The 24,796-nt window shown below is 39.9% G+C and overlaps 2 protein-coding genes across 8 annotated transcripts in view; both read left to right on the top strand.

Annotated features, from left to right (window-relative positions):
* COL24A1 (collagen type XXIV alpha 1 chain) overlaps positions 1 to 22,771 on the top strand; it is a 171,395-nt gene extending 148,624 nt beyond the window's left edge. For 3 of the 7 annotated variants that reach the window (XM_067300976.1, XM_067300974.1, XM_067300975.1), the window contains 13 exons: positions 581 to 688; positions 1,879 to 1,986; positions 2,071 to 2,124; positions 2,421 to 2,483; positions 3,747 to 3,800; positions 5,442 to 5,477; positions 13,006 to 13,041; positions 13,134 to 13,160; positions 14,476 to 14,541; positions 15,310 to 15,478; positions 18,157 to 18,266; positions 19,394 to 19,609; positions 21,328 to 22,771. In XM_067300976.1, coding sequence (XP_067157077.1) covers positions 581 to 688; positions 1,879 to 1,986; positions 2,071 to 2,124; positions 2,421 to 2,483; positions 3,747 to 3,800; positions 5,442 to 5,477; positions 13,006 to 13,041; positions 13,134 to 13,160; positions 14,476 to 14,541; positions 15,310 to 15,478; positions 18,157 to 18,266; positions 19,394 to 19,609; positions 21,328 to 21,474 — 1,194 coding nt within the window. In that variant the 3' untranslated portion in view covers positions 21,475 to 22,771. The other 4 variants (XR_010884897.1, XM_067300977.1, XR_010884898.1 and 1 more) reach the window with 4 other exon arrangements.
* A 1,213-nt stretch (positions 22,772 to 23,984) lies between these two features.
* ZNHIT6 (zinc finger HIT-type containing 6) overlaps positions 23,985 to 24,796 on the top strand; it is a 41,116-nt gene continuing 40,304 nt past the window's right edge. The window contains exon 1 of the mRNA XM_067300981.1: positions 23,985 to 24,085. Within this exon, the coding sequence (XP_067157082.1) occupies positions 24,027 to 24,085 (59 nt within the window). The 5' untranslated portion in view covers positions 23,985 to 24,026. The remainder of the gene's footprint in view (positions 24,086 to 24,796) is intronic.

The following is a 24,796-nucleotide window of genomic DNA, read 5'->3' on the forward strand; positions in this document are numbered from 1 at the left end:
CATACGTGCTTCCAGGTACACCTGAATGCACAATTACTGTGGACAGAAGATTGCTCACCATTTCTACATCACTGGTAGCAGTAGCTGAGCAGCTACTCCTATTTAGGAGGATGCTGATAGGGGAGATGCCCTGCATAAGCCCAAAGAGGCAGCTGACTCTCGGGTGGTTTCAGAAGCCTTTGTGGGTCCAGGCAGGTGATTCCACAGAGTCAATACCAGGATGTTTAGGGTAGGACAGAATAAGGTTTTAGGTGAACACTGAACTGAGCACTTGCAGTGGACTAAAGCATAGGCTAAGGCATTGGTTCCTTAGAAACTGTCACTCCACCCACAGTCACAGTACATGTAACTATGTTACTAAGTGTAAGTGGTTTTTGTTTTTGGAATATTTGCAGAAATCCAGATGATACTGCTGATCATTGTATTTATGTATGTTTTAATGTACTATCAATATGTGCCCGTATATACAAAAAACATCCAGAAGCATTGTCTGATTGTATGTTATTTGCCTGTTTTAACATGCAATGAAAAAACATGTTAGGCTGTTCTGACTGTAATCAATTATTTTGGATGTGTTAAGGGTAATAAAGGAAACCCGGGAATAACTGGTCTGGCAGGTTATCCTGGAGCTCAAGGTCCTAAGGGATTACCAGGCATGCCAGGCACCAGGGGAGCACCAGGACTAAAGGTACATCAGCAGGATCTTGTTTAAGTACAATGTTACTGACACTGCTTAGACTTCATATTGCAAAAAGTGATTGTGAGACTACCATACTATTGTTAATCACATTAGGACTGATATCAAAACATATTTGAAGGGTAAGTCTGCAGGTTGTGCTGACCTCATTTCTATAAACTATAAATAGAAAGCAGAGTTCCCATCTATCTGTCCAGATGCTACTTCCAACTCTAGCAGCCATTCAAAACACTATGTATTTATTCATCAAAGTTTTAGGGCCAAATGTTTCCTATTTTTTCTTTTTAAACTTCCATAACTGAGACGAGACCTGGTAGCAAATGGTCTGGGTGATTTGAACATCTAAGCAATTTATTGGCAATAAAGTGCTGTACTTTTTCAAGTGTAAGTCCCAAGTTTTGGGGCTAGCAACTGTGTCTGGGATGTTCATTTATCATAGGACTGAAATTTTTCTCATTCAGCCCTGTAAGAAAGACACAAATCTGAGATTGCTCCATTTTCCAGGCAGTTCCAGGTACCAACTTCAGCATATCCTCAGATTCTATTGATAATATTAAGTAGACACGTTTCAATAGTAAAAGAAGCAAAGAATGGGAATGTTACAAATAGTTTTCAGCATTTAGAGTAGAACTCTTAATTTAAGAAAATGATTTACAGTGTTACATATGATTTTATTGGTAAACAGTCTTTAAAACCTTAAATTACTTGAAAATTGGGAGAAGAAAATATTGTCTCTCTTTGTTATCTTTTCATGAAAATATTTCAGTATAAACTGTATTCACTATTCGTAGTGATTTTTTGCCACTGCCCCCAATCTGGATTACACCTCTTTGTTTAGGGGTGGTAGGAGGTAGTTCCTGCTCAGAAAGCTTGCAATCTGAAAAAGACAGGCAATAGATAAGATGAGGGGAAAAGGATACCACATTGTGCTAAATAAGCATTTAGAGTGGACATACTGGGTCTGTCCAAAAGTCTGTCTTTGGAGCTGAAAGCAAACACCTAGGAAAGAGTGTAAGAGCAAAGCAAGCGTGACAGCGTGTGCTCCCAGTCATAATTTTTTGCAGGTCTGTAACCTCCTGAGTTAGATATGGTTTCTATGTACTTGATAGTCCTGGCATCCTATCTTTACTTTTACAGCTGTCATAATGATAATAAAGGGTATATTATCTTCCTATCCACAGGGTGACAAAGGGCTTCAGGGTCATCCAGGAAAACGAGGCAAAAGAGGCCTTCCAGGATCACAAGGTGACCAAGGACCAACAGGAGACACTGGACTGAAAGGACAGACTGTATGTAATCACATCTGTTGACACAAAACTAGTCCAAGAGTTACCAACGTGAAATAATAATGAGGATGCCTGCTCCTGTTACAGGGAGAACATGGAGATCAAGGTTTGATGGGGTTTCCAGGATTCCCAGGTCCAAAAGTATGTGTTCATTCTTCTCTATTAGATTTTAAGCCATTTACAGAGTGAAATCATTAGGAAAGCACAGATTTAATAGTTCTTGAACAAATTATTGTTAAAGCCAATCTGAACTATTGGAACGTTGCAGGCAGAGTTTCATACCGCATGTCCAAAGACTAAAGTTCTGGGTCAGTGAGCTTGTTATTTTCACTGTTACTGCTCTTAAAAACTATCTTACTTCCACTGATTATAAGAGATTAAAAACAAGTCAATAGCTAATGTTCGTGTTTGACTAAACTATTCCTTTGCATTTTCAGGGTCCTGCAGGGGACACCGGCTTCATTGGAATTCTGGGCCCAAAAGGTCCAACAGGCCAAGTCGTAAGTCTTTTGCTCCATGAAAGAGATTCTCAGGATGGCTTGCAGGTGGCATATTTCTTTTCATTTAGGGAATTCTATTTTTCCTGTTCTCAAGGCCAGAAGTCTTTAGCCAAAAGCTCCTCTCTGAGACTAGGCCTTCACTAGGAGCCGTTGGCCGGTACTGCAATACCAGTATAGTAGGTCTGGATACAACATGGATACAGATACACAAGCAGAGCTGGTCTTTCAACCTTGAAGGAACAAAGCAAGCTCTGCTGATAGTGTGGGTCTTCCAGTATGATTTCATCCACACAAGTATCTTTATTACTGTCATATCTTTGTCCATCAGGGTAGAACCTTCTCTTTCCTCTGACTGACAATGCCGATTGTATAACTCCGTTCTGCAGCAAAATAAGAGAGGGCCAGACTTTGCTTGCAGTAAGAGAAAGTAGTGCCCAGGCATTACTAATTAATAGGTAGTCTTTTGTTTTTTTAATAAATACTTCCTTTTTATCTATAAGGTTACTAGCATGCATTAGCTAATTCTTCATGACTGCTGAAAACTTCTCTCATTCTACTTTACTACTCACCAAAAATGAGGAGGCATTCTTAGGATTTTGTACTATTGGGGAATGTGCATCCACCTTACAGTGTCAAGTGAAAAAATAGAGGGAAAGGTTGCCACACAGAAAGTCTCACTGCAAGATGTTCTTCTCTCACTGCTGCCATTGACATCACAGCACTTGTGCTACGTGTCATGAGATCATGGCTCAAGGAACCAGAGACAGTGCAAGCAGTTTAGTGGCCTGTTCCAATAGGTGTTTTCTTTTCCTAAACATCCCTGTGCAAGATAAATGCTGAAAAAGAGCAGTTTGCTCTAAAGGAAAGAAAACAAGAAAGTAACATTTTGAGCGGTACTTATTGGCAGCCTTGTAGGAATACTTGTGGACAGTAGTACTGCTCAAGATATTGTTGACTGTAGCTCAATAAATATGTGATCTTTGGTAAACAGAGTGCTTAAGTTTCCACTATTTTTAGTGCGTCAACTCTCACATAGAAGAATGGGGGAGGGGCTCTCCAAGCATAAATAATTACTAATTATTAAAATAATTTTGTTACTTGTATATCAATGTGCACTCAATATTCAGAAGGAGAACATTGCCGTGATCTTTTGGATATGTGCCAGGCATGTGGGCTGAGGAACTTTAAACCACGGCATGTCATGAGGATTTTCTTCATTTTGAAAACATGGTGGGACTAATAAATTCCTGTGTTTGTTTACAGGGATACATTGGCCCTGTTGGTCAAGAAGGCATAACAGGCCCAACTGGCAGGCCTGTAAGTTTCCCTTTCCTTTTGCATCATTTGGTTATTTCACCCATAGCCTTATTTTTACTAATCAGTTTTGCAACTAGCAACCTTATTTTTCCATTTGCAAACAGCAGCTAGCAGGATTATCTTCATATTATGCCATGCTGGTGAGCTAACATATGTGACTCTGGCATCTGTAGTAAAAACAAGATGAAAAAAGTAATTGCAATGATCTTCTCCCTAAGTACCGTATACAGAGGGCATGTCTAGAGGGGCCAGTGGGCAAGTCAAGGTATAAACCAGCACCGGGTATTCTGGCTCAGCCTTACGTCTGAGACATTTATTGATAGCATCCATGCTCGGTTTCAATGTACTTTATCTTTCATGTGTTGGTGCCATACCTTTGATTGGCCTGAACTTTCCTGAGTACCCCTCCAGACATGTACTGGGTGAACCCAAAGATCCTGACTGGGGAGCTCCAGGTGCTGGTGAGGTCCATCTTATAACTCAAAAATCTTCTTGTCCTTTCTGATGGCCCTCAAAGCTCCCCAGGTTCCCTGCAGTGGGGATGCTCTGCCCTGGTCCTTGTTTCTACCCCTTGTCGCACTCTCTGTGCTGGAAACGGAGGAGTGTTCTGCAAGGGCACCCTCTGGCTCTGTCTGCAGGCCCTGAGCCCGGAGTACCTCTCCCACCCATTTAAGAGATTTTTAGAAACTCTTTCTACCATCAGAGTTCCACTGCCTGATTGACAAGACTTGGAGGGAATGAGAATATCTAAAAAATTGAAATCACAATTATCAAAATAACATGAATATACAGTAAAAATAATAAGTATGAATACTTACATGTGTACAGGGAGAAGTAAAAAAGAAAGGGGAAGGGAAAAGTTCCTTCTATAATTAGAGTATTCTTTTCAGCTATTGGGAGAAAGACAACATAGTAAGTCTCGCTGCATTCTTTTCATTCCCACTCAGGAGAAAAACTAAGCTTTCATTTCTTTACAGTTGTGTTTCTGAATGAAAACTTTTAATAGACTTTGCACTGAACCAAATAGTTTGCCGTTATCATTAAGAAAGCGTTATAGTTGAAGATTAGTTCTCTGTGACATGCAAAGCTGCCATCAAGATGCAAAATTCTCCCCACCCTAGGCTAATTGTTGTTAGCATCTTCAGAAACACAGTGTGAGTGTAAGGCTAGCCATAAAGGTCACAGAGGTAGAGGGTAATCTAGCTGTGAGAGATGGGGTTACTACTGGGGTAGTAAAAGCAGATGTGTAACCAATGGATTTTCAGTGACAGAAAGTACCAGGTTTGGTTTTCAAGTCTTAAGATGTTGAAGCACTGACCTCCTATTACAGTGGATCAAATAGAAGAGAGTAGAGCTGATTGACTGGAAAACATTAGGAATTAAAGTTACTGAGCAAAACTGTACCTACAATCTGAAGAAAACAATCAGCTTTCTAAATATAGTAATTTCAAGACATTTTCAAATAATTTATTTTTCTAATAATACAGCAAAATTAGAGCCCCAGAGCTGTAAATACTTCTACAGATGAGCTAAGATTGGAGTATTCCTGTAAGCAGTATAATTCTTGCATGTATTAATTAGTTTATTTCACTCCTAGAAGGCTAGAAAGCATGTTGGATTAACAGTTTCTCTTTCTTACAGGGACCCAGGGGTGAAAAGGGCACAAGGGGTGAAATTGTAAGTGGAAACAACTTTTGTGCTTTCATTTTTAGGCTGTGTAAAGAAAAAAAAAAAGTACTTTCATGTTACTCTGAATGTACTTTTGAGTCCTCTGAATGCAGTGTACCAGACAGTCCAGTTGTGTTCCTGGGAAGCACTGGATGCGAAAGCTGGGACCATGAGTCGAAAGTCTGACCTTTTCTAGGCAAGTTGGCTCCTGTAGGTTGGTCCTGGTCGCTGTGTGCTGCCTGGGAATACAGCCCTCGGTCATATAGGAATTGCATGCTTCAAATCTGTCCCACTTCATATCTAAACCAGTGAAATCTTTGTCACGTTTCTTGTCAGTATTCAAGGACCTCACAGCATGGCACATGTAAAGAACCACGTTCGTGAGTCTGCATGATCCTGTCTAGGGAGGGAGACACTTGGGAGAAGCCTAGAGCCGAGGATGGGTGTCCATGCCATGTTCACTAGCTGTAGTAGCAGTAGGCAGTACTGATGGATTTTGAAGTTGCTCTCTCTTATTTTTCAGGAGGAATATCACATTAATTTTCTCACATTAATAAATGATTGATTTATTAAAAAAGAGTGCAAGAGCTACTAAAGCCTCCGATTAGTACTGATTATATGAAAGGCCAGTGTCAGTTTTTCGTATTTACTCCAAATAGGTACCAGCTATCATTTTAGTCTTATGACATTACTTTATATAACAGTTTTGTAATAATCTGTTTTGCCAGTAACTGGCCAATGTGATCTTGTGCCTGTTGCTTTCTTTCATCTCACCCTACTTAAAAACATTTGGTTTCTCTTATCTTATTGTGTTTTGGCTTTAGTGTCTGCCTGTGTACAAAGACCGCCAGTTCTGACCTAATTGCCTTATAAAAGATTTTAAAAATATATCAGAAATACTGAAAATTGCTGTCAGAATTAAGGCTCAGAACTAAGCTTGCTGTACATGTCTCAGAGAACTTTCTGCTTTCGTTCTAATGCTCTTGGGGCAATTCCTATCTCAGAGTAGGAAGAATACCAGGCTTTTAATTCATACTGCTGTTAACCATTTTAGTTATCTGTTTCTCATATCTGCTCTTACAGTTCATAAGAGTTGTCAGCATGTAGCTAATAATGCTCAGACACTTTAAAAAAAAAAGATCCAAAACAGTGAACAAGAAACACTAGTTTCCATAATTGGTGCTGGCACTTAACTGAATCATGAGTTCCTCCCCTAAGACTGTCTTCAGAAGTATGCTTAATTTTAAATAATACACAACAGCGTTAGTTTAAACTCTGTAGCCAAAGAAAGGGTTTATTTCCAACTATTTTCAGATACAAAGGAGAGAAAATGGTTTTCATCCAACTGTGTATTCCAAGCTTTGAATTTATTCTTTTAAAATTGATATTGGCATTCTTCCTAGAATCTCAAAGATTTTAACTTTTCTCTAGCAGTTTTACTGCTACCGTTTAACTTACATTTTTTAGTCTGTCATGGGTACAGTGTTCATTACTAGAAAGAAATGTCCTCTTTTCCCCTGAAAAACATAGAATGTAAAATCATATCTCCATGTCAAGCTCAGTGGTGAGCCAAAGTTCAGTAGACTATTTCTGGGGGAAAATTGACAGTAGAGTCAGAAATATAGTTTGATCATTTTTAATCAAAATTATATTTCAGTTCATAATGTTCATATCACTGAGATTGAAACATCTAGAAAAACACGGAACACATTTTGGAATACTGTCTCAGAATTAACATTTCTGAAAGTGTGTTTTCATTTTCGTTTGTTTTATTTCATGACATGTCACTAGTAGTACATAATGGAATGTAAAGAATCACGGGATAATCTAGGTTGGGAGGGACCTCAAGAGGTCCCTAGTCCAACCTCCTGTTCAAAGCAGGGTCGGCTCTGAAGTCAGACCAGGTTTCTCAGGGCTTTATCCAGTTGGGTCTTGAAAGCCTCCAAGGATGGAGATGACACGGCCTCTCTGGGCAACATGTTCCAGTGTTTGACTCTTCTCAAGGTGAAAAAAAGATATGATAAGGCATAATCTGAAATTTTCTATTATTTTCTTTTATGTTGATTTAAAATTAATGGCAGCTACTATACCATTTGTATTGCATATCAGACTATTATATTACTATACTTAAAAAAAAAAAAGAGAGAGAGAGAATTTATAATATTATACCTTAAGGCATAACATTAATATGTCATAATATTATGCTTTATTATGTTTTACTCATTCTGAGATATGCTGAAATAACATCAAAATGACAAAAATGATCAGGGAAAGCTTAACATTTTGGGGTGCCATTTTTTTATCATGAAATTATTAAAAATACTTTTTGCTTCATGGAAAATTTTTAAAATATTTCTTCAATGAATACAAATTTTAAAATATCAGCTTTTCCTGTGAAACAGAAGCTTTGAATTTATCCAGCTTTACTCAAATGTTTTTGATGAAATGCTGCTCATCCAGAAAGACAGTGTTAAAATTCTTTTTTTTACAAACAGCAGAATCAGACACCAGAAGTTGGATGATTTTTTTATATTGCTGTTATTTGTTTCTACTTTCCTTAAAATTCCAGATTTTTCAGTCAACATGCAACTCGGACCTCTCCCTTTCCTCATTTTTTTGTGAGGTTTCTATTATACTGCGTTTCTGTGGCTAAGGCAGTTCCTCCCCTTCCTGTCGTCTCTGCTGGCTTCTCTTGTCTTATCTTGCCTCTTTCTCTCTCTGACACACAAGGGGTTTTCCAGACCAATATGTTTTCCACCCAATGTTTGCCCTAAGAGTTCCCAGATGAACATCTAGGGCTGCAAGACTTAACTTCTGCTCCAGTCTTACCATGTTTTTGTCCCTTGAAGTGGCCTAGAAGACGAGGGAAAGCAGTCTGTAGCACACAGCCCTGAAGTTCAGGTGACAGAAGGCGTTATCATGCCATTCCTCCCTTAGCCTGTCTCTTTGCTAAGGCCAGGCCCAGCAGCTTCAGCAGAAGTTCCCACAAGTTGAAGATACAAATTTTCCTTTTACCTCTCAGTAGCTGACCAGCTCTGTGTATGAAAAAGGAGTATCATGGTTACATGGTGCCTTTAGCCCTTTCTCAGAGCAGTCCTCAAATAATACCCGTCAGAGGGTGCCCCCGGTCCCTCGGGCAAGAGCCACTCTGTCTGGATGGCTGGTTTGAACATAGCAGCCCTCTCTGAACCCATTACAGGGTCTGATCGAAGTGAAACTTTAAAAGAAAGCATTAGATCTTATTCTAACTAGTTATACATGTTTCACCAGGAGGTTTAGGCTCTCGCCCCGGTGTGACAATACTCTAGCCCTATTCCTGCACACTTCCAACTCTGTGAGCCTGTCTCTGGGCTAGGTGAAGCGGGCAGGAATATGGTTTTGCCTTTGGCTCTCTCTTGATTTGTTTCAGCCAGTTTGCTGACAACCTGCTCGTTCTCACATTTCTCTTTAGTTCAGCAGCTTCAATCCTGCATTATATTCTTACATTCAGCCTGGGAAGAGCCAGCTAGTGGGCACAAGACTAGCAGGGGGGTTGTTAATAACATCCCAATTGATTTATGGTAAGATCCTAAGTCCCTGCTATTTTGTGGTTCTGGCTTGCTTTTCTTCCTTTAGTTGCCTTTGATCTAACTTCAGGTGGGATAACAGCACCCAGGCAAACTGACAGACACATGATAGTCCTCACACAACAGTGGGAAGTTGTACAGATGCCAGGACAGTTGTGACAGGGATTATTTTTGACACAGGATTCTTCACCCCTTAGAAACTTTCACAGCATTCATTTTCTCAGTACCTAAATATTTTTACATCAAACAGGTTTCTGTGCAGTTATCTTCAGCAGATTGATCAAATGTCCTATTTGTATCTTCAGTAAAATGTGAAATAAAATGTTAAACAAGAATAATTTAGAAATCCATTCTTCTGTCCCTAGCAGTTTAAATCAAGAATAATTCTGCTGAAGTCAGTGATATTACCTTGGCAAAAAGCTGATGGAAGTTGGAGGATAATGTAAAATGTGCCCTGTGATTTTATACCACCTGAGCTCTCACAACTCTCCTTCAGTCTAATTTGAATTATGAAATCTGGCCAACACACTACAAAGTCTTAAACTTGAAAATGAGTATGCACATGTTTAGCTTTAAACATATGAGTGGTGCTGTCTTTGGGATTACTCATGTATTTCAAGTTAAGATTGTGTATCATTGCATACAAGATCAGGGCCATACAATATTAGAAAAGATTGGAATTTTGGTCTTTGAACTTCTGTACTAGCAGTCAAATTAAGTGATTAAAAAATTAAAGAGCAAACTAAAACTAATTATTTTATTCTTTGCTTTTGTTATTATGAACTGGAATTACATTTTTCTCACTTAAACTCTAATATGATCAAAGGATAAATTAAGTAGATTTGTAAAGATAATCCTGTACATTCCATTGGAACATTCTGCAATTAACTTAATGCATGAAATGTGTAATTTAACGTTATTCTGCTGCTTTACAACAGAAAGAAAGAACAGTTATAACATCTCTACAGGATTTTCAACATACTCTGTGCAGTTTTGTTATATTCTAAAGGCTTGTAAAGGTAATTGATATAGGCCTTTGAAGTTTTAATGCATTTAAGAAATGTAATATGCTCTAAAGAGGTTTACTGCAGTTAAAAAATAGTATTCAGTATTTACCTTTTTCCACATGGCTTTTATTGGCAAGAAGACAGTGAATCAAGACAAATCAAAATCCTCCATTGCAAAATAGTTTAACTACATTGGAAGAGTATACTTTTGATTTAAAAAAAAATCTGATTTTGATTTGATTTAAAAAAAAAATCAATTCTATATCAGAAACTACTGTAAACTTGAACTGTCCTACCCCCAAGACTTCTGGAGTCTTAAAATTGTGACACATGCCAGGATGATGGAATTATTAACTGAAGCATTCAGTCATCTGAAAAATCTACTGGAATTTCTAAATCTTGGTATCCAGAACAAAGACATCAATTCATCAGAGAGCAGTGGTTACTTAGGGACAAACTGTTGAAGACTTTCTGCCTTGCCCTGAGTTGGTAACTGCATAGTCAAGTCTTGTAAAAAGATAAACAAATATGTCCTTACACTGTCAAATTCACTTCTCAAGTTTCTTTTTCACACTTTCTCTTTCATTTTATACCAAACGTATTTCACTAAGCATGATCATAGAATCCAGTAATATAAACCCATGGGGCTGAAGGTATCCTGCAGCAGTCCAACAGTATTTGAGCTACTGGTCTGATTAATTAAATGTGGATGTTAACTTTCTCAGCTGTCATCCAATAGTATAGCTCTGTGAAACCCAGCTGATTTGCATCAGCTGAGATCATATTCCAAAACAGTCACGTGGATGTCATCTCTGCAAATTCATCTGTCATCGGTTTTGTAATAATGAATAACAATAATAATGATTTATGCCTATTTAATAGTAATAGGATTTCAAAGAAAATTTCAAGCTTGGCAATGATCACACACAAAAGAGTAAAGGGATGCTAGGTACTTGCCACAAAACCCACAGCTTTCCTGTGTTACTCTCTATGCTAAGATGACTTATTCTTTAATTCTCATTTTCCAACATTAATCATTAATGCCTTTATAAAATATCAGTAAGTGTTTATTTACAAGATGGCTTAAAGTCCCTTGTATAGGTATAAGTGGATGAAAAATAAATAGGGTGAGGCTGTATCAGTTGAAAAGTTGACAATATTTAAAATCCCTAGAGTTTATGCCATTAGTGTCATCTTTGTTAAATATCAGAAGACCGTATTTTTAAACATCTAGAAATAGCTTCAGTTGTGATTGTCCCCTGTCCATATCCACAGAGCATGCATTGCATGGGTCTCAGCCTCAGAGCTTATTTATAGCCCCTCAGCCTAGCCTTGCTGGTATAGATCTGGTGGTAGGAATTAAATGATGACCCCCCCGCTTTTCACACCCTTCATAATCCGGCACCTGGGCCCCTCTGGCACTGCCAGGGCAGGTGATGTGCAGGCACACTCAACCCATGCAGCTGTGGAGGTCATCATAACCTTTGTCTGATGTGCTCTCTGAATATGTCCAGGGATAAAAAAAGAAAAAATGCAGCTGGTATGCTCTTAAGAACTGATAAATCTGGAGCCCCAGTGACTTAAACAAATCTCTCCTATCGGCCTTGACATCCTTTTTGTTTAAATATATGTGAATCAATGTAAGATCCTGAACCATTTCAAGCTGTTCTTGCTATGGTGGCAGCTTGAAGCACAGCCCGAGATCAGCACTTGCAGCATGCAGTGACACTTACACACATCTTGTTGTGAAATCTCATAGAAAGAATACTTCTTATTACTATACTAAGTGATTTACATCTTGATATTTCTTTTGACTAGATCAATTTAGAAGCATTTGCTAGCATGACTTATTTCTTTGCTGGCAAAGACTTAGTGCTAGGGTGACTGTACTGGTGTAAGAGTGCTTTTGCTGGAACAGTTTATTGTGCTTGAAAATTGGTACAAGCAATACTGGCTAAAGAGTTTGGCTTAAACTCAGTTATGCTAAAAGGTTTTACTAACACATAATGCAGGTGTGGCCTATGCCTTTCATTCCTCTTTCTCCTCTTTTGCTGGTATTAAGCTGCTGCTACCTATTCTTCTCTTTTTCAATATTCTCGCTATTGTTTATGTTATAGCAGCTCCTAGAGGCTTTGAATATATAGTGACTGAGGAACATAATGTAAAAAAGACACAAGTATCACTGAATATTGATAAATATTAATTATACATATCTTCTTAATGTGAATTGTTGCTTGTGGATAATTCAGAGGGGCAGATGGTCTTTGTGAGGGTCTGTGTCTGACCCCTAGACATGAACTCTCTCTGTTTCCTTTCCTACTTTGGGTTTAAGACTGTGTGTTGTAGGCACTATGAGCTAGGGAAAAGCTTCTCCTTTTCCTCCCTCTCCTCCCCACTGCATCATCCTACACCCTAAAATTATGTCCCTTAAGGTCAGGAACAAGGGCATAGTTTAGGTAATATGAAAGAAACTTGCAATATCACAACTCAACAATGAACATCACATGTTCTGGCTGAAAAGTGACACTGTATTAAGAGGTAATAAATGCTTAGCAGATATTCATGGAGTCAGGCAGTTTTTTATAACTACTTGTAAATTTTTTTCTGATGCTTCTATGACCTTTCAGACCACATAGTAATTCATAATTGCAACAGACATATAATGTTGGCACACTGTGTATTAATACTTTGTATATGGCTTCTGATGTGCCCTTAACATCAAAAATAAATGGATAAACAAGTTTTGTTATCCAGCCCAACCAACACTTCTCACAGGAATATTCTCACATTAACAGAACATGGTACTTTTAAGAATAGCAACTAATGATCTACAGCTTTACCAACACCTGTGTCACAAACATCTTTGCTTCATTGTACACAGTAGCATTTTGTGATTTTTAAAAACAAACAGAGAAGCAGAGACGTTCATCTGTAACTGTTGCATTTTATCTCTGTTTCCTCCAGGGCCCTCAGGGACCTCAGGGCCAGCCAGGGCCACCTGTAAGTGCATAAAAAACATGTGTAGTTTTCCACTGTGAGTGTATCATGTAAAAGTGTGATGCACCTAATATCTGCTTTCTCTGATTTTCTAGGGACCGCCTGGACCACCAGGACCGAGAGTAAGTTCTCTAACTACGCTAAGCTACAACGCAGTCCTCTTTGTTGAAAGTGACCCTCTTCAAACACATTGCCTGTTCCATCACCACAAGTGAAAAGCAAATACGTTTCCCTATGACTTCCATCACTACAGAAATAGTTTTTGAATCTTTCTGTTCTGCAATGCTGTTGAGCCCTTAGTAGGCAAAGCTCATGAACCTTTGACATGGGTTAACGCCATCACACTCTAAAAGGTTTTTCTGTTGGAGCAATTCTGCATTTGAACAATCTGAAAGAAAGCACCAGAAAATTCTGCAGTATTTCCAGCCCAGATGATCTCCCTATATGTATCCAACTAGACTGTTCCCTTCTAAGGGATTGTGCCAGTTGGTAGGATAGGCTCAGTATCTGAGGTATCCTAAACCTGTGATGATATTTGTACTTTGAGAACAAACCCTAAGACCTAGTTGTTCATATGGGTGGATTAATTCTTTATAAAAAGAATTTCAGCTTTCAAAGCTGTTGTGTAGCATACACGTCTCACAAACAGTGTGGAGAATGGAGATAGGCAGGGAACAGGTTTCCTCCTGAGGCTGGTTACAGACGAACCTTGGTGCTTGTTCGTGCACCATGAAGGCTGCCCTGCTCTGTAGCAGCTGCTGCCAGCTCACGCAGACCAGCTGCCAGCTCCGGGTAGCCGGGGCTCACTTACCCTCCGCTCAAACTCTCACCGCGCTTTTCTTTTTCCACTGCAAGGGAGCTGTCGCTCTGCTGGCTGGGCACTAGCCAAACACTTCTCTGCAGGAGTGGAGCTTTTAGCTGGCAAAAGTCCTACGACCTTCCTACCACAAAAGCCAGACAAGACCGTGTGGCCCAAGTTGTATTTGTACAAGTACATTGCTATGTTCTTTGTTGTGCCTTCTCTGGAAAGGAATAGCACATCTTCCCACTGACCCAGACCAATTTTCTTAACTATAGAGATTAAATGGGTGCGGGGAATAAGCTGGGGTTCTAGTCTGTTACTATCATTATAGTGTCTTTTTTTTTGCTTCCAGGAGTATGATCATTAAATTTTGTGTGTGGAGGGGGGAGGTGTTAATAAAAAGGTAATATGCTATTTCTGTATGTATGCTTGCATTCTTTGGAAATGTAAGTGAGGATCCCATTTTAAAGGTAAGTGTTTACACAGATTTTTTTCCCCTAAAATAACTGAATAACAAGCATACCATCTGTATGTTTCTAGAACAGTGCTCAAGCAGTTTGCTGCCTGTATTTTAGAATATTTCTATTGATCTTTTTATGTTCTGGAATATCTTCCCCCCCCCCCCCCCCCCCCAGAAACAAGTGGACATCAATGCTGCTGTTCAAGCCTTGATTCAGTCAAATGCTGCACTGCAGATGGAGGTAATGTATTTCACTATATTTACATTGGCACACAGGGTGTGCAATTATAAAATGTTTTTTAAAGACCAGAACAGGGCTTCTTTACAAAGACTTTATTTAAAATTAATCACAGATTGCAAGTAATCACTGTAGAATATAATTAAATATAATAAGATATATAGGGTGCAATTTAAATGAAGTTAAAAAAATAGCAGCATTTCTGCCATTTTATCATGATTAGCAGTGATGGAAATTTGTTTATTGGTTATCACAGATATTGGATTGTATCTGTTCAGCCACAGATAATGATATTGCTATTTAGACCCTGATCCAACAAGTACCAACACATGTGCTTAACTTTATGTAAGTGTGTGATCCTACTGATTGCAAGAAAATTACTTACATTGTGAAGTCAAATATATTGGCATACATACTCTAAGACTAGATTTCACTGTTCAAAATCTGAGACTGCTGAGTATACCTTAAAAATGCATTAATTTTTTCCTTTTTTCTTCTTTTCTGTATCCACGTTTCTATGTCAACATATCATAACGGTGTATTTGCATGATCTTAACCTGTCTGTAACTTCATTGCACTGATTATTTTTAATAAAATGTACTAATTTGTTTATTGGAATGTGTTATTCTTACCCTGTTTTATATGTCTGATTGTATGCATCATAAATTCTTTGCTTCTGTCTGGGTCTTCAATGGCCATTTGATTTTTACTGCATACGCTGCTGTTGTGATATTTCTTTGTGGTAACACATTTGCTAATGGCCCCTGGCAGAGATACCAGAATACTGAAGTAACTTTACTAGATCACAGTACAGAGGTATTCAAAACGCTGCACTACCTTAGCAATTTACTGCACAGCATCAAGAACCCCCTCGGCACACGGGATAACCCAGCACGCATCTGCAGGGATTTGCTTAACTGTGAACGTAAAGTGTCAGATGGTAAGTGTCCACTTTCATAAAAGCTTGAACATAACTAGGCTTTGAAATGTCTTGTTTCAAAATGTTACTTTCTACTTTGAAATTTTAATGGGTAGGGTTTTTATTAGATTGTGTTGCAGTGTGTGCAGCCATCTTTATTTTATCTGTGTTTAAGATACAAACTCTGGATTTTAAAGATGAAATTATGTAGCCAGCTAATATTCATACCCCTGTTTGAATTTGATTTGACTACATAGTCTTGTCTTTTAAGTAGCTTCTGCTCTCTGTGTTTGGTGAAAAAGTAACTTTGATTGTTTAGGGCTGGCAACCTGCTAACAACCCTTCATCTTAAATTCCTTCTGGGGCCTTTAAGATTATCTCAAACCTTCCCTTTTCCAGTCAAAAACCACCAAGCATGTATAAAAGTTTGGGTAGGTTAGCACAAGTTTGTTGATATACAGTAGTGAAAATAAGCCTGAGACACATGACACAGGAGTTTGTGGAGTCTGCTTTTTCCATTTGACACTGAGATGCTGTTTAGCTTACATATTACTCGTGTCAGAGGCTCTCATGAAAAATTATGTGGCCTGGATGACTAAATGTACCATATTCTCAGAACTTAACAAAAACCTTATCTTTCTAAAGCTTTTCTGTACACATTTGGCCTGGAAATATCAAAAGGGCCCAAGACAATAAAGGACTCGGAAGCCACTGAAATTCAGTGGAAGTTGGGCATCTGACTGCTTTAAGCAGCTTGAAGAACCCTTGCCTTATTTTAAACCCCGTTGGTATTTCTTCTGCACATATTACAGGTAACTCTGTTACCTGTGCCTGTTAACAGTAGGTCATAGATTTATTACTTAAAAATAAACATTTGAAGTAATTAGTACTTTGGTTGTTTAAGTATTTTAAGCAGCATTTACTTAATTAGTATTTGCTCTGAGTCACCTGTTCTTCAGATCCCATTCAAGACTACCTTTCTGTCTACAGAAGTACAGAGTCTTTCCACCTTAAACTGGTTAAAATGCTTACATTTTTCAGCCAACTGGTGTGGATATAGTATGCTTAGGAGCTGAATTATATGTTACTATAGTATTCCTTACATGTGCAAGTACCTCAGACTTTGTAGCCTGACAAAATTAAACTTTTTGACATTACTGTGTTGTATATTCTGGAGGTACTTAAACATCTGAGTAATTTTATAAAAGGGATTATTCCTGTTGAACTACATTTACACATGAAGTTGCTCATGTATATGCAAATCTGAGCTGAACTTTTATGGATTTAGACGTCTGTTTCCAGGATCTGATTCAAAGCCTGAGGTCTGTAATTAGCGTAATTAGCACAGTTTTCAGGCAGTAATAATTTGATCCTACTTCCAGTGAAGCCACTTTTAACTCCAAAGAAGAGAAGATTGTGCCTGATATTTTACAAGACAGGAGTAGGGTAAATCATATGTGTCTGGATACTGGTTTAGAACATCCTGTACAATATACAGATATAATAAAACTGTTCATAATGTAAAGATATGTAACAGAGTAGTTTCAAGGCTGACATTTTTCAAATACAGTAAACAAATTGTCCAAAAAATTTGAAACTGAATCCAATTTGTGATCAAAAGTTTCCCAAGTATTTATAGCCATTCTGCCATGATTTTCTGTGGATCAAATTCTAGATTTCTAATGAGAAAAGCGTATATAATACACTGCCACTGTCAGGTATACTGACAGCTGCTGATATCCAAGAAGATCCTGAATCAATATTTCAAGTGATTATTAAAATGTTTAATGTAAATACTGGGACATAATCCACCTGAATGTTTAATAATATAATAAATATATGTAAATATCCCTATTATCAAGTGTTAACATTAACAAGCTAATGAGGAAATAGGAAATTTAGACATTACAAGGAAATAAATGACTGTTCCTTGGCATATGTCAGGACTAATCAGTTCTTCAAGACTATAGTGAAGATGAGTCCAACCCTCATTAAAACTGCACTCCCCAATGGATCTCAGTCCTGTAGGGCCACAGAGGTCACTGACCCTGTCTCCACTTCACAGCGGATTACACACACCCATATAGACTGTAGAGCATAGACTCACCTACATTTAACCCTAAATTAAGGGGAGCTAAATTCTGCTATAATTTAGATATGCCTTATTTGTCCTGTTTCTTCTTGTGGACCGAATTCGCTGTTTCACAGTGGGGAATACTCCCTATTAACATCACGAGAATGTGTGAAGTATAAGTGTCTTGCAGATGGGAGAAAGAAGAGAAAGAAAGGATCTTCAAGATGCTGTGAGAGCAACAGGATTTAGATTCAAATTTTACATTCAGGAATATATGCTCTGTACAAAGCTAAACCCAAATAATAAGTTTGAATATAGAGACAGCAGAAATGCCTTTTGTCCTCACTCACTGTTTAGCTGTGGAAAGAGAGCACATATCTGAAACACTCAATGTTCAAAAGTCACTGCATATGTAGCCAGTACTGAATGGTTATGATAATTTTGCTCAGTACCTTTTGTAGCATTGCAACAGTGGAAAGACTTTCTTGTTCCCTTTCTCCCATTCCCAGTGAAGCTGTAGTAACAATATATCTAACACTTGCCAAAAAGTATGAAGATTTTAGCAAATTATTTAGTAACAACTATATTTTGGTTTTATTCTCTATCTGGGATTATATACTAATAGGAAAATACTGGATTGACCCAAATATTGGATGTCCTTCTGATGCCATTGAAGTTTTCTGCAACTTTACTGCAGGTGGTCAGACATGTTTATCACCAGTGTCCGTGACAAAGGTAAACATTGCTTCTTACCAGACTGCATCTGTGCCAAAACACTGAACAAATGAATGCTTGTTTAGTTAACTCATAATAAGATGCTGGATTTCTATTTGTTTCTTTTATGTGTATCTCTGTGGGAGGGCATGTTGGTATATACTCTGTTATGGAAATCACAGAATAGTGGAGACAACATATATTAGTTTTGACTTTGACTTTGAACATTGACTTTGTTCACTTACCTTCCATGCTGCTGGAGCTCTTCTTTTGCTTTGCTTTATAATTTTCTGTACAAGATATATAAAAAAAGCCAGAAATGCTTCTAAGCTACATTAGTAACTCCTTGCTGGAGGCAGCTGAGTATAGAAATGCTGAGGTTGCAAAGGGAAGTAACAAAATCATTTTCAACACTTAGCGTTCTCCACCTAACAAGGTATTTATCAGTAGCTTTCCTTTATATCACTAATTCCATGCCACTCTTTACATGTATTCCTGAAACCCTTGGGAATAGAGACTTTATTTTTGTGGAGTTTTACATATATACATATATTGAAGAGCAACAGTAATAATGTAAAGCTCCCACACACATTCTTAAATTTGAAAGATCCTTGAGTATGATCTGGTCTTGCAGAAATTCTTCTTATGAGTAACTGGAAGAACTATATTTGCTGTCTAAAGTATGTTTATAAAATTCCAGGTTATTAATGGGATCTAGGTATTGACAGGCAGAACCACAGAGCAGTCTAAGAACAGGACTCACCATGTTGGGCATGCAGATACAACGCTGCTGCTGAAATCATCTTTGTTTGAATAACAATCATTTATTTCAGTTTCCCTATTTACAAAGTAACGGTATCTGCCCAGCTGTGTTCCAGCAAGTTTGTGAGCATTAGAAAATGTTTATATTTAAGTCTTGAAAATGTCCTGTGAAAGTTTCTATGTTTGTAGTATTCTTTACTATAGAACCTAACAGCTCCCCTGAAAGAAACAAATCATGGTCTTTGGCATTGATCCCAATGTATAAATGCATATACATGCTCCCATGCCTAAATCCCGCACATATATCTGCATGTCACTTCATGTTGCTGTGGCCAGTCAGCATAGTCCAACTGTAAGCGTAATGATGCCTTTCTTTTGGAACTTAGCTGGAGTTTGGCGTTGGAAAAGTGCAGATGAACTTCCTTCATTTACTGAGCTCAGAAGCAACCCACAGCATCACAATTCACTGTCTGAACACACCAACGTGGGGATTAAATGAGGCAGGTGGCCAGAAAACATCTGTTAGCTTCAAGGGATGGAATGGTCAAATGTTTAAAGCAAATACGCTACTTGAACCAAAGGTGCTTATGGACGAATGCATGGTAAATACTTTTTAGCATTATTAAACCCATAATGAACCCACATTAAACCCATAATGTCCAATGCTTAGACATTATTAACATTCTGCAAATAAATAAACTTTGAGAATATATAATTTTTGCTAGTATTGTAATGGTCATTTAGATTTTCTTGCCTTGAAGCTTACTACTAATGTTGTTCTGCATATGCCTCTGTATGCCAACCCTTTGATGTTGAATTCAACATCTATCCAAATGCAAAAGCAATTACAGTAATGCAGAGTATCTGTACTTGCTGTTAGCATGGGGTTGCATGCAGTTCCAGGTGCTACGAAGGTACTGGAGAGAGCTTAGAGCAGGTCTAAGGAGGTCCTCCAGGAAACTTTAGGAACAGTTTCTCTCAGAATGAAAATTCAGTCTTCTGTAGGAGTTCTGCTGAGGTTATCCAGTACAAAGTCTTAGGTTTAGACAGGCTGGAAGTCAGGTTTTTGACAACTCAATATCATAAAATTCATTGACTATAAGTCAATTGTTTGGTTATTTAATAAAAGAATGATGATTGGAAAATGAGTCTGGTTAATTAAAATATTAAGTCATATTTTAGATTTAGTAAAAATTGGAAGAGCTAATCATCTTTCTAATGGGTATTAGATTACTATCATAATCAAGATATGACATTTTAGTAAAACACTGCCAAAAATAGCAGCTGAACACCTTACAGTTACAGTATTTTGAAGCTCTGTTGTCATTTACAGTGACAGAAGGTGTGAGAGAGTATAGTCTGATGTCATATCGGTACAAAGGTGTCAGGTGAGATTTTTAATCTTAAAATAGGAAATGGATTTACTGAGGCACTTGGAAGCTGTTATGCTTCCATCCCTTATTACTACACACTAAGGAGATGCTCCACCTGTGTCATGCAGCTAAGGTATGGCTCCTGAAGCCCCTTCTCCCCACTTCCCCACCTTTATTTGGGGCTGTTTTTGTCCCTGAGGAAAAAATAAGACATACAGTGATGGCTTTTGAAAAATGCCATTTTTTCTGTGAGATTCTGTGAGGTCTTTCTCTCTTTCTGCAGGAAGTTATGTACTGCACAGATTTCCTGCAGAATCTCACACATCCCTCCCTGCAGGGATTTCACTTTTCAGTGGTCTCCACTGTATTTGATGGTTGGGTAAGAAAGGGGTTACTGTGAACATCAAGACACTCCCAGCCTCAGACAGTATTATAATGTTATTTTATAATTTTTAATAAGGTAACAATTTTTTACTGAGTTTTTTAAAGGCTTAGAATAATCAATACAAAGTTCATGGCAAAAATAGAGCTCTCGTTCCCCATGACTATTTTTCAAGGGCCTGCTGAAGCCATTCACGTGCTTACAGAGTTCACGACCGTAGCCCTCTTGTTAAATTCAGAGGTGAATTTCACAAGCCATCTAAGAGGCTATTTGAACCCAGCAGTGCTTGCAAAGCGGCAAACCTCGCTCCCTGGGCCGCCTTGCCCGGCGTCCGCACGCGCTCCAGCCCTGCTCTGGAGCGCGCTGAGAAGCTGCCGTTTTGGCAGAGTGCCTGCATTATCACACGGGAGAAACGGCATTTGTTAAACTGCACAGTTCCTTTACGAACTGGTGGGGAAGAAATGTTTCTGTACGCTCCTCTTCTGACTCCTTAAGCCCAGTTTCTGTTTGTGTTTTGAAGTTCATCTTTGATACCAATTTAATATTCTGCTTGTGTGTGTTGCAGATTCAAGACGGCAGCTGGCATAAGACGCAGTTCTTTTTTCACACTCAGGACACTAATCAGCTTCCGGTTGTTCAGGTTCACACGCTTTCTCATCTCAAACCAGGACAACAGCACTTCATAGAAAGTGGCTTAGTGTGCTTCCTTTAAGGTTTCTGTTCTGTTTTTTTACATCACCACGGAGTTGTTGCATAGATTGAATGCAGGGGTAACAATCCATTACAGACACAATTACCATTATGAAGTTGAAGAATTATTTCAAACAGAGTTGGTTAAAGAACCTCAGGAAGAAAAAGACTTCCTCCTAAGGAGAAATGGCATTTAAAAATAAAAAAGAAAAGAAAAAAAGACTACAACAACTTTGATAAAATATTTAATTTTTTTTAATATTGGTCGGTGCTTTCTTGTATAATTTCCTGGAACTGAGAATTGTATATCTGAACATGGAATTCTTCAGGACCTCTAGTGTTCTAGTAATCTATTTAACAGCACTGCAGGCAGCATCCCGAGGAAAGCTGGAGACATACAATACTGAGGAGCAATACTGGCTAATGCTCCTAAATGTGCAATAGCTTATGTTTGAAAAGTGAATTATGCCACAGTACAATATGTCTTCTTTTCTTAAACACAAAGTTGTATTATAGTCCTGGGTGGACACACACATCTTAACAGATGGTACACTACCTCTTATGTGTTTCCTGTCCGTGTTGCCTTGGTGCTCTTCATAACACAAGGTGCTTGTGGCCTTAGCAGAGATTATTTGAGTCCCTTTTTGTCTTTCAGACTGTAAGTACTGGTTTCATCGAGATACGTTTCTGTCGTAAAGGTACTTATTATAAATTGTTGGTCACATACTTCATTACAACTAAAACATTATTTATGTGGATTTCTTGTTTAAAATATTTTTGTGTACTGCTGTGGAAGTGCTATATGCGACAGAACATTGTATATGGTGCATATAGTCAGAACAGCTAGCTTTTTAGCCATTGTAAAAAATGTTGTAGAAGAGCTACCTACAGTAGTTTTGAGTTTTAGCTTCTGTATTATGGTTAAGTTTTTTGAATGCCAAAGGCATCTTAAGATGATACATTGTGTATATATTTTGTAACTTGTTCAAAATTTTACTACAGCATGTCTTTTGAATGGCTGCTAAATTATGGTCATTTCATCAACTTAGAAATTCCTTTTTTTGCAATATTATTAGACAATTTTGGTTTTCTTGAATTGGGCCTACAATGCCTTTAAAAAAAAATTATCATTAGGAAAAGCACTCTTTATAATGATATGCCTCTATCTATTTTCAATCCAAAGTCTGCTCAGTTGTATATAACAAGATGATGCCAAACCATACTGGGGAGCAGGGAGCTGTTCAAGCAACGTCTTTTACCACCTTGATCCACAGGAAGCCACATTTACCAAATTATAATAAAAGAGCTTTAAAACTGAATATTTGTCTTTTATTATTCTGTTTCATATTGTATAGTTCAGTCTCAGCCACCACGAAAACCCTCTAGAGGGCTCCTTTTTAGGTGTCAGTTCTTCCTGCGCCAAGGGCAAAGCACATTCTTGGTGCCATGGAATATTGCAACAGTGACAGTATTTACTTTTACAAAGCAACGTGCACGTGCATCCTATTTTACCTCTTACCTTGAGCATTAGTTTTGTTCTCTGTGAGAAAATTTGATAAAACTAAAGAGAAAGCAAGATTATAGAATGGCAATGGTTATAGAAAATTTCTTACTGTAATTTTTGCATTTTCAAGACCATTATTCTCTGAGAGTATCACTTCACATATGCTCCTGGTTTGGTTTTGGAGCTGATGTTGTGATATATTTATTTTAGTAAGAATGTCATCTTTTAGGAAATGTTCTGCTCTGTGTGTATCTTTATTAGTATCATTGCACTGTTTTTTGAAAATACAAGATTTATAGCTTATATTTACGGTTTATTTTAGCGTGTCTCAGAACTAATACATTTAAAAAGCGAACAGCTTGGCGTACTCCACGGCTGCCCGGAAGCAGTTAGGGCGTTCGCGCGGTCGAGGCCCCAGCGCGAAGGCGGCGCCGCGAGCGCGGGCAGCTCGTGCCCTGGCGCGGGCAGCGGGGCGGCGGCGGCGGCGGCCGGACTCCCGCAGCCGGGAACGTCCGCGCTGCGGGCTGCGCGGTGCGCGGCGCGGTGTGCGCTGGGCAGAGCTTCTGGTGCCCAGCCGGCTTTAGCCGAGCTGCCCAAGGCGTCCCCAGGAGGGCGGGCGCGACGTCGTTCCGCAGGGTTAGCGCACACCCTCATTCAGCCGTTAGTTCTGGATGGTCACTGAGGTGGTCGACCGCCTTGTTAGCTCCATTTTAAAGTAAGCCCTGGTCGAGATTAAAAGACACTTTGTCGAAATCCTTTTATTCCTTTTTTTTTTTTAAGTTAAAAGGAGTTTTTAACTTTATTCAGAATTTCTGCTTCGAAGCGTGCCAGCGGAGGGCAGCGCGACTCTGCCGCGTGAGCTCTGCTGCCGGGCTCTGCGGAGCACCCCCGCTGCCCTCCGTCGCGGGCGCCGCGCCGCGCCGCACTGCGGGCGCCGGCCTCGCCCCTCGCCGCGCCGCCGCCTCGGGCCGCCGCCAGCCCGGGCCCGGCCGCCAGGGGGCGCCGCCGCCGCCGCCCGGCCCCGTCGGGCCTCGCGGGAGGGAGGCGCCGCAGTGCCCCGCCGCGCCGCCATGGAGGGCCCGGGCGGCGGCGCGGAGCCGCGCGGCAAGCGGAAGATGGCCCTGCGCAGGTAGGGCCGCGGCGGCCTCGGCCTCCTGCTCGCCCCGCGGCGGCCGGGCTCTCCTCACCGGCCCGGGCAGCTGCGGGCCGGGCCGCGCTCCGGTGGCGGCTTCTCCGTACGCGGCGCCGCGGGGCCTGGGGCTGGGCCGGGACCGGGGCCTGGGGCGGGGAGCCGCGGGGCCTGAGGCGGGGAGCCGCGGGGCCTGGGCCCGGGGCTGGGCCGGGGCCTGCGCCGGGGCCTCGCGGCCCTGCCGGCAACGGACCCGGGGAGTTCAGCGCTGCGGCCTCCTGCCGCGCCGTCCCTGGGCTCCCAGCGCTCCCGTGTTCGGGGCCGGTGTCTGCGCCCCGTGCGCAGGTTCCCTCCAGTCCCGGCACGGGGCCCCGCGCCGGCTCTTCCCGGCTCGGCGGCACCCGGCGCGTTGCGGCTCCGGAGAGCCGCCGCTTGCCGGGCCGGCAGCGCCGCGCCGCGCCGCGCCGGCGGGGACGGGCGAAACGCCGGTTTCAGCCCGGCTTTTTTCCTTTGAGCGTTGCAAGTGATGTTTTTGTGCCATTCTCGAAAATTTTATCGAAGTGGGTTGAAGGTTTATTTGGGAATTTAAATAAATGAAAAATGATACATTCTTCCATTAAAATATGAAGAATACTTTTTTAAAAAATAGAAATATATCAATTATAGTAAACTAACTTAAAAGCAGGTTATATTTGTAGATGAAATCTTTTT

This window comes from Apteryx mantelli, chromosome 8 (genome assembly GCF_036417845.1).
Source record: "Apteryx mantelli isolate bAptMan1 chromosome 8, bAptMan1.hap1, whole genome shotgun sequence".
Classification (NCBI taxonomy): Eukaryota; Metazoa; Chordata; class Aves; order Apterygiformes; family Apterygidae; genus Apteryx; species Apteryx mantelli.